The sequence below is a fragment of the Metopolophium dirhodum genome, chromosome 4, assembly GCF_019925205.1.
Source record: "Metopolophium dirhodum isolate CAU chromosome 4, ASM1992520v1, whole genome shotgun sequence".
Taxonomy (NCBI): Eukaryota; Metazoa; Arthropoda; class Insecta; order Hemiptera; family Aphididae; genus Metopolophium; species Metopolophium dirhodum.
In genome coordinates this window covers 1,805,528-1,815,426 of record NC_083563.1, presented here as the reverse complement: position 1 = coordinate 1,815,426, position 9,899 = coordinate 1,805,528, and the positions used below count along the sequence as shown (strand labels likewise).

The following is a 9,899-nucleotide window of genomic DNA, read 5'->3' as shown; positions in this document are numbered from 1 at the left end:
GAAAATATATAATAATACTGAAAATTTAAGAGTTAAGATTACTGTTATTAAAACTCAAACCTATATTATAACCAACGACCGACGTCCAACACAATAGCGGCCTAAATATATAGAAATAATACACAACGGTAAACGATATAGGTATACCATAATACATATAATAATTATAATATAAACCGTAAGAATGTATGACGTGACATTATATATTTATATATAATTATAACAAAGTATAAAATATTAAAATTCAAAAACATATTTGTCGGCGTGTTGTACAGTTTTCATAAATCACAATAGGTATTGAACATTATGGGTTACTTACAATACACTGTATGATCAACCTATATCTAAAACCAGACCTATTATAAATAACATTGTCCAAACTGTTATATCGAAGAGACTTAAATACCTAAACATATAGTTTTACAATTATAGGTATTATACAGGATGATTCACCACTATCACCAGCATTCTCATCCCATTTCTTCTTCAATAATGCAGTTACCCAAAATCTGATTTTTGGAATTTTTAAGAATACTCATAAAGACCGTATTTTGAAATTCTTGAGATTTTTTGTACCAGGTACATATACCTAAGCACTATAAGCAGTGTCAAACTTCTGTTTCTCAAATGGGAACCTCTCTTTTCTATTGTAAATTATTTAGTGGACAATTTTTTTGAAAACGTTGACGTTTCAGAATCGATTTTCAAACGAGTAGATTTTGAGTTATTTAACATTGTGTAGTTACTAGGATAATAGGTCCATGGCAATGGTGATTTGAAAATTGTAATGATTATTAGATATAGGTACTTATTAGGTCATTGATCAATATTAATAATTTGTAAAAATGGTCCAAGTACCTATATAGGTATAATAAATACTAGATCCAGTATTAGGTGCATCTACTTTATATTTATAATTTATGTAAAACCATTTTAAGGCCTATTAAACCTTAGTACCTATAAACATTTTTATAACTGAGAAACTACTTAACTACTCGTTGGAATACAAAATGCGTGTACCCATGCTCGAAGAGTCACCCTGTATAAATTTTAATATTATATTAATGTCTACATTTAATGAAAATTCCGATCGACCGGCGCAATCGGAATAATAACATTATGTTGTCAATCAATTACATTTTATCATGGGTGATAAATGTACACTATAATACACTATTCAGTAATAATAACAAATCAGAACACATCATATTATATAATGTTGTAGGCATCTCGACGACTCGACTCGACCAAATAATTTTGTACGAGAATAATAACATATTATAGAAACGAGTAAATTAAAAATGCAGCTATATGACTTTTCAATATGATTTAAATATTTAATATTCGTCGGACGTCGATCATCAATAAACGAATTTCAATGAATTAAAAATGGAAAAACCCCCCTTTGGGCTATAGTATAAAACTATTTCGTCATTACGAAACGAATCATTTAAAATTTTAAAATATATTATACCTATAATTTACAAACGAAATAATATTATTATATAAAAATAAATAATAATAATCGGTTTTTTTTTTTACCCAGAGAGAAAAGCTTACATCTTTAAAGACTAAATTAGATTTCTAAAGATTTCCGCCGATGTTTGAATAAATGTTTCTCCTATATCAGAATATTCATTAGGACATGGGTAACAATTTGTTTTCACAAATGTAGCAATGTCAATTGTTATCCATTATATAAGAACACGTTTTGTATTTTTATTTCGTAAACATAAAATGTACAATATGATTTTTGTTTACAAAATGATAAACTTGATAAACAAAATATTGTAATACAATTATCTACGTCAGGAACCAGTGAGAAATTCACACCAAGTCATAACGTTTTTACACAATAATAAAATTATCATACTTATTTTACATAACAGAAATACACGGAAAGCTTAAAAATAATCAAGTTTCCACGCTACATATAAGGTATTATTTAGTGCTTTTTTTTTACCACCACGACTTAGGTTTATATTATGTAAGTATGAAATAAACTGGCTTTATCAATAACCTTAAATATTTAAATTATCGTAAATGTTGTATAGGTCCTGCTAAAATTAAGTTTTGAATATTATAAATAAATAATAATAGATCACTTAAGATGAATTTATCGTACCTAATTTTTTGTACCGTTCAAATGACTCACTCACTCAATGACTCAATGTATAAAAATCTAGATATAATCTTTTTACAAATTTAATGTATATACTTAATAATTAATATTTATTATTTAATACCTAATAATTAATATTTATTATTTAATACCTAATAAATAATAATAGTTAGTATTATAGTAATAAAAATTCATAACTGACGAAAGAAAAAATATCTTCTACATTAGGTATAATGTATAATGTAATAATATAATGTATTATATAGTAGGAGGATAATAATACGAGTTATATTAATTTTAATGACTTAAATACCAGCTATTTCTAACAAACTCATCTGTATACAAATATGAATACTAAATTGGTACCTATTAGGATGAACAACAATATTAGTTACTAGTTATTACTATTAGTCTATATAGTTTGTTTATAACTTTCCCGGATATTTTAATATTTTATCATAAATAATAATTAACTAAGCTGCATTGCCAACAATACTATTATACTAATATATTAATAACATCCTAAAATGCTGACTTAAAAATAATATAGACATTTTTAGCAGGGCTGTAATTTAAAGCACTAAAAAAATTTGAATTATGCATACACTTTGGAACTCATAAGTAAAGAAATATAACAGAGTCGCAAAGAACCGATAACTAAATCAAATAAATTCATAATTATTATGTTTAAGACTTCAAAAATAATATGAGGAAAATATTAAACATGTATATAAATAGCTTCATAAATAAAAAAAAATGTTTGAAAGGATTTATGAAAAATAATCTTTATATTATAAAATATTATATATTGGTACAGATGTATAAAACAACAATTTTTTTTTTAAATCCCATTATTTGCATTATAGTCTGACATAGAAGTATACAAAATTACATTTCATATTAAGATTTTAGAATGATAATATCTTGAATCAATTTTGTATCTCATATATTTTAAATCCAACCAAAATTCTTCGATTGAAAAATAATTTAATTAGTAGCTTTGGTTATAAATACTACATGAACTAGATTGTAGTACAGATTGTTTTCATGTTGATTGTTGATCATTTATAATTATTGTATTAATTAATTTAATATTTTTTGTTAAAATAAATATAACCTTTCGATTTTGTACTTCTTTAAAAACTGTACTTAACATTTTCAAATAATAGAACACTAAAAATTATTCTAAAATATTATTAAAAAGTTAAATCTATTGATAGAAACACAAATGTAAATTATTAGAAGTAATCACTTCCTACACTTGTTCCATATTCATGCCTATCATTATCAAGTGATTACTAATTGATTCTCACTAGTTGTTAACAATCAAATATTTTACCGCAAAAGATTGAAAATCTATTATGTTTGCAATAATGTGGAGGTAGTGGACTTGTGGTACACATGCCATATTTCCATAATTTACTATTTCATGTTCAGATACTAACGTAACATTTATAAACATAATATTACTCTTTTAATAAAATGGTTTATTAATCTATTTACAGGTACCAGAAAATGAAATATAGCTAGTTTATTTAAAGGTCCTGAATTCCATTGGACCAAATTCCACACTTCACAAAACAAATAAAACTGTAATGTGCATGCTTTTCAATTGTGTTAAATATATAACAATAATATCTTAAATCGAAAAGCATATGGATCAGTTGTCTTAAAAGAAAAAAATAATATAAAAATTACACAACAATTATTATTATACAGACCATATTTTTTCTTTAATTTTTTTTTCTTAACATAATAATTCTAAACTACATTTAATTCTATCATTTTCTAATTTCATTCACAGTTGGCAAACAAAATTTTACACAGAATAAATAAATTGAGAAGAGAAAAATTATACCCGCGGCATATAATTTTTTTTAAATTTGTTTCTTTAAGTCAAAATGTATAGTTGGTACCATTCATCAGTGGTAAACAACTGTACGATCATTGGAAATAATATATTTATTATTATATTAATAATGTATTTCTGGTATATTTAATTGGGCGGCCCTTCATTATTATCATACCGAATTTGGCCATTGTTCAATGTGGTAATGCCCAAGCCATACAAATGACCACAATATTTCTTGCTGTCAATCATTCCTTCAAAATACATGTCCCTGATTTTAAAAAAAGCCATGCCTGTTAGTAGAGAATCACTACCAGCCTGGTGTTGTGGTCCAATCCGCTTCAGTTCCAATTGATCTGCAACTTCTTGCAGACCCCCCTTCAAATTTTTACAGCTCTTCATCAGATACTTGATGTCATACACACAAGGAAAGTATAGAGAGAACATATCAAAAAAATCTGACTCCTCTTGTGGCAATTTTTCATCGGTCAACACCTTGACTAAGTAGCCAAAATCAAAACTGCTGTGGAATGTCATCCATTTTATATTATCCATCAATACCAAACCAGATGTGATTATGCATTCAGCGAAAACTAAAGGTTCGATTCCGTTCTCTTCATGCTTCTTAAATTGTATTCTGAAAAATAAAGAAAATTTGACTGTGTTATGCTAATCACAACAATTATAGAAATATACTATTACCTGGAATTAGTCAATAACTCAATACTGTCTTGGGCATACATATCTTCTGACAAATTGAATTTAAAATTGAATTGCCAAGTAGTATATGGACCAGTGGGAGTTTTACCATCTTCGTCAAAAAATGAAAGCCCCAATTGAATGATCCTTAACAGATCAACATTACACCGCAACAACTGGTACAGATAATCAGCAGTTGTTTTAAAATCGCCAATAGGTCGGGCTACAACACCTGGGAATTCTGTATCCATAGCCACATAACAATATTTTGGTAAAAGTTTTCGTATTGACGTAAACTCTTCTTCTAAATTATGAGCCCAAACGTCCTTTATACCACAATCAGGTCCAACTCCAGTTTGTACTTCCGGCTCTCTCTCTTTTACCTCTTTGGCAGGTGGTGTTTGACTATTACCAGGCATAGTTTTTGTATCTTCACTTAACCTCTGTAATACGTACGATAGCCACTTAGGATTTTTTTCGTTCGCATCCGTTAAAATGTTATCATCGCTTTCTAATTTAGCGGACGGCTCAACAAACAATGTTCTTCGTACTGTGTTCCGTGCGTCTGCACTCAACTCTGTTTGTTGTTCACCTCTACTTTTCCCCCAAGTGGTATTTAACTGACGTAAATTATCTGATGTACCATCAACAGCTACACTTTTCATTGGGAATGCTTGGATATTGTTCAGCGAATAAGCTCAAAGTTTAATGATCACAGGCAATTTCACTACCTTGAACTGAAAGATAAAAATAATAGATATTCAGTATTGACATTATATTATTAAAATGATAAATAAATTAACTTCATAAAACTTTAGGTGAAGCATGATATTATTATTTTATAATAGACCATTTTAAAAGTCAATAATTTTTTATTATAAAATTAATGCAAATAATTTAAACGTAGTTTTAATGATGAGATATTAAATATATAAATGGTTCAGGGGACCTTATCTTTTTGAAGTAATAAATAAATAGTGAATACCTATTTATCATTAGACTTTAAATTAATTACATTCAATATTTATTATTGATTACATTTTTTTTTTATAATATATATTATTGATTGTTATTTATATTGATTTACATTTTATTGTTACTAAATATTCATTTAATAAATATACATCCCCACAATTCGGGCCACAAAACAGAAAATATAAGATAAATATATTTATATTATAATTTTATTTAATTGATCAATTTGAAAGTTTTAACTGAAATTTTATTTCCAAATAACTTAAAAAATATTGTCATTTGTTTTTAAATCTTAAATTTATGTAATAGGTATTAGCATAAGTCATAAAATCAATATGCATTAAACCACGCACATTTTTCAGAACTTGATTTAATTTCACAGATGAAATATCTAGTTTTATACAAAATATTATCATATAATTTGTAAATATTTATTAAGGTATATTATTTTTTTTAAAATCAAATTCTAAGTATGGTAAAGTGATTTTTGAGTTTTTAAATTCAAGTTTATTAAACTTATGTTTTAAATGTATTATTTTGAGGCAAAAAACCTTGAAAAATTATATGTAATAGCTGTTATAAAATTATCTAAATTGTTATACAGTAAAAATAAAAAGTATTTTTTAACATAAATTACATTTAAAGAGGACGTAATACACGCAAGTTTTGTCTTCATTTGACAAATTCACATAATTTCAAATTTTAATATCAGAATAAGCCTTTTTAGTTTTTACAAAATTAATTTTAATATTAGAGCGGATTGACCATTTATCAATTTTAAAGGTAGAAATATTATCCAGGACCCTGTGTTCGCTTTTTTTATTTTAATTTTAAAGCAAGTTATGGGCATTATAATTTTATTATAAGCCAAAAAGACAGATACAACACATTAAGTTATTAAAACAATTAGTTTACCTGAGGAAAACATAGCTTTGAAAGAATTTGTTCTTTGACCAAAAGTTTTTTGACTACCTGCAGCAATTATTATTCATCACCCATTGTCAAAAATTGAATAACCTGGATCTAAAAAAAAAAAATTAAAAATGTACCAATGTTTCTAAGCATTTAAGAAAACATGTAATTAATTATGTAAAAATACATTTTTACAGTAATCGCCTACAAAATAATATACTGTTATAATATAATATTATACAAGTAACAAAATACATCATGTCAATGGTATTGCTAAAGAAATAAGATTAAAATTATTAGTCAAATAATTTTAATTATAAATTTGTGATCTATAGAAAAATAAACACCATCGCTAAATAATTGAAACTTTAATGAATTTTGGTTCTATTTAACTACCTTTGTGCATCATTTCTATTAATTAGACTAAATTACGTTCCTATATTTTTTTCTACTACTGACCTTCAAGCAGTAGATTTTCAGAATACGAGAGAAATGTTTTGATTTACAGAGCAAAACAACTGAGGAGCATGGCAAAAAGTGCTAAATAGTTGAATAATTTATAACTATTTGACAAACAATGGCACAAAGTTACATTAAACAACAGTCAATGACCAATTATCAACTGGGCACTTGTTGCTATGCTTTGAACGCTGAAAATGTCACTGTAATGAAAAACTATGACATATAAGAAATGGGTTGAATAAAAATTAGTGTTAACACTTGAAATAATTGTACGTCAATGTAAGTTGCATCAATACATTATACATGAGTGCATAATAAATAAATTGCCGTGCAAGAATAGCGCGAGTCGTGGTAACAGGAATGATGCAACTTGATGAACGCTTAAGCGAAATCAGTAATATAGGCGTGATACCTAGAGATAAAACAGAATTTGTTAACTGAAACCGATGAGCCGGACAAATTAACCGAGTAAATTTTACACACAAAGAGAAAACAAAAAAAAATTATGTCCATCAACAAACCGACCGCATTGGTCATTATTGAATAAGTTAACGATTGTCGATTGTACACAGCAATAACACAAGTGTAAAAACATAGCCGTCGCTGTGAACTCTGATTTACAAAACAAAAGGTTATTTGATTTTTCCACGCACGACGATGCGCTTGTCAACATGGTCGAACAGCACAAAAAACCGTCATACCGTTTATGTCCGTAGGTTTTTTGGTTTATTTTACCGTAAACAATTTGCACTCAAAAGGTTTCCAACCGATTTTAAGTCGCGAAACGTTCACATGCCGAAGACATATGTTGCGGTTTTTCAGTATAGCGCCGTCACCGGGACAATAGTGTGGAAGCCACTCTGAGAAAGTGTACTCACGTTTACGTGGTCGCCTCCGATCGGTCTTCGCTCTTCACGCACAGATTTGGATTCAAAAAAAAAAATTTCAAAAAAAAAAAAACACAAACAGACAAACTTATAGGGTCTAGTCTAAACAGTTAAAAATTAATGATATTGCGATACACAATAATATTATTTTGTTCGGATCACGGCTGGCGGCAGGCTGCGGTCATGTAAATAGTGAATACCAAAACAATGGGCCTGATAACGGCCATGATAACGACGAGCATGGATACGAAAATCCGTCCATGAAAAAAAGCATCATTACTTACGACTTACAACAGTACTGCGTCTCGCGCTATTCCGGCCGCGGTTTCACAAAACAAAAAAAAAAAAAAATCGGAAAACGATTGAACCACAGAATGTAAGAGATTTCATTGAACGTCCGGAGTTTAGAGCTCAACAATGATATTAAAAAAAATTTATCATGATGTCTTGACGATCTATAATGCAAGGCTGGGCATTAACGAGTTAAAAATTAAAATTAAGTTAAAATGTTAAGTTAATTTTAATTAAGTTGATTAACTCGTTACTTTTTTTTCAAATTAACTTTTAACTTAATAAGTTACTTTTTTTCAAGATTAACGAGTTAACTTCAAGTTAATTTTATTTCAAAAGTATCTAAATTAAGTTAATTTTTGTCCGAAGAATAATGCAAATTTTTTAATGGGTTTTAACTTTGATGTATTAATTTAAATTTCCCCAGTAATTTTCTTGAGCGTAAAGAAAAACTATCTAATAAACCATATTATGTGTCTGGAATTTTTTATTTTTGCAAATTAGCAAATTTTAACTTTACACCAAGTTAAGTTACTTTTTTTTCAAAGTTAACATTTAACTTAACAAGTTAACAAAAAAAATACGAGTAACTTTTAAATCAACTTAACTTTATTATTATAAAATAACTTAACTTAACGAGTTAAAAAAAAATCGTTAACTTGCCCAGCCTTGCTATAATGTTGTGTCTCTTGACCACGACTGCTGTCGTAATCGGTTGAAATTGCGTTAGTTTACTCTTTATGTGTCCACAATCCAACGGCATAATTCAATGTACATACGCGTATAGGTATTATAAATTATTATTTATTACCTACTCTATTTTAGATAGGTCAGAGGCGTAACTATGTGGCCTATGAATCAATTAATAAAATAATGATATTATATAATATAATAGCTACAATAAACTATAAAGGTACCCGCAGCGGCGTACCCGGAAGGGTGGGGGGGTCTTTATACACCACCCCCTCCCACACACTGGCCGCATTGTGGTATAACATAAATATAAAAAGACCAAGTTCAAACCACGATATATCTTAACAACGGTTTTGAAGAAACATTCTGTACGTACGATTTGTAGAGGTTATTACGGTTTCGGGATCCAGTAACAACGACCCATATGGAATAGGTAACTGGTAACGGGTATCAAATTCTGATTTGCCCTGTTTAGCCCCACGACCCTCCGTTGAAAATTCCTGGTTTACCTACCTCCGTGCGGCGTGTACAGTGTGTGTAAATCGTAAATGCCCGGAGAATAAAAAGCGTTTCGCAATTTGTTTGGACAAAGTTTGAATTTTACCGTTCTGCTCTGCGAAAAACTTCGATATACTTTTATCATTATAATACTTAATAGGTACACACCTGCCTATCGTTATTGTCCTACGACTATGTGTAAAATACTTCAGGACATCTGTTGATTTTTCGTTCAAATTGGTGGGTCATAGGATGTGCAATAATACTTATATTATAATATTAATTATTATGGGTCTAAATGTTGGTTCGTACCTATTATACGATACTACATCATTGTAGCCTTGTAGATGTATGGTGCAAGACACCACAAGGTATATTATAATATTATTAATATTATAGGCAGGCATTTCGGGAGTTGTGGCCTCGTGAGGTCGTAGTTAAAACCATTTACAACCGCGTGTTTTGAGAGCATTGGTCCAGAGACCTGAACCGAAAACGAGTTGCCACGTGG

The 9,899-nt window shown here is 28.6% G+C and overlaps 1 protein-coding gene across 2 annotated transcripts; it reads right to left on the bottom strand.

Moving 5' to 3' along the window:
• Positions 1-3,588: 3,588 nt before the first annotated feature.
• LOC132943241 (CCR4-NOT transcription complex subunit 7-like) lies at positions 3,589-8,096 on the bottom strand. Of its 2 annotated transcripts, none has more exons than XM_061012132.1 (4): positions 7,898-8,096; positions 6,561-6,668; positions 4,674-5,407; positions 3,589-4,608 (listed from the first exon to the last, which is right to left on the bottom strand). In XM_061012132.1, the coding sequence occupies exons 3-4, from the start codon at positions 5,333-5,335 to the stop codon at positions 4,119-4,121; spliced, it is 1,152 nt and encodes a 383-aa protein (XP_060868115.1). In that variant the 5' UTR covers positions 5,336-5,407; positions 6,561-6,668; positions 7,898-8,096; the 3' UTR covers positions 3,589-4,118. The 2 variants fall into 2 exon arrangements, with proteins under 2 accessions (XP_060868115.1, XP_060868116.1); XM_061012133.1 differs by lacking the exon at positions 7,898-8,096 and adding an exon at positions 7,755-7,792.
• Positions 8,097-9,899: the final 1,803 nt, after the last annotated feature.

Coding starts and splice junctions, on each gene's coding strand:
- LOC132943241 (XM_061012132.1), bottom strand. CDS start 5,335: ATGAAAAGTGTAGCTGTTGATGGTACATCAGATAATTTACGTCAGTTA. Junction 4,609..4,673: donor GAGTTATTGACTAATTCCAG/GTAATAGTATAT, acceptor TTTATTTTTCAG/AATACAATTTAAGAAGCATG.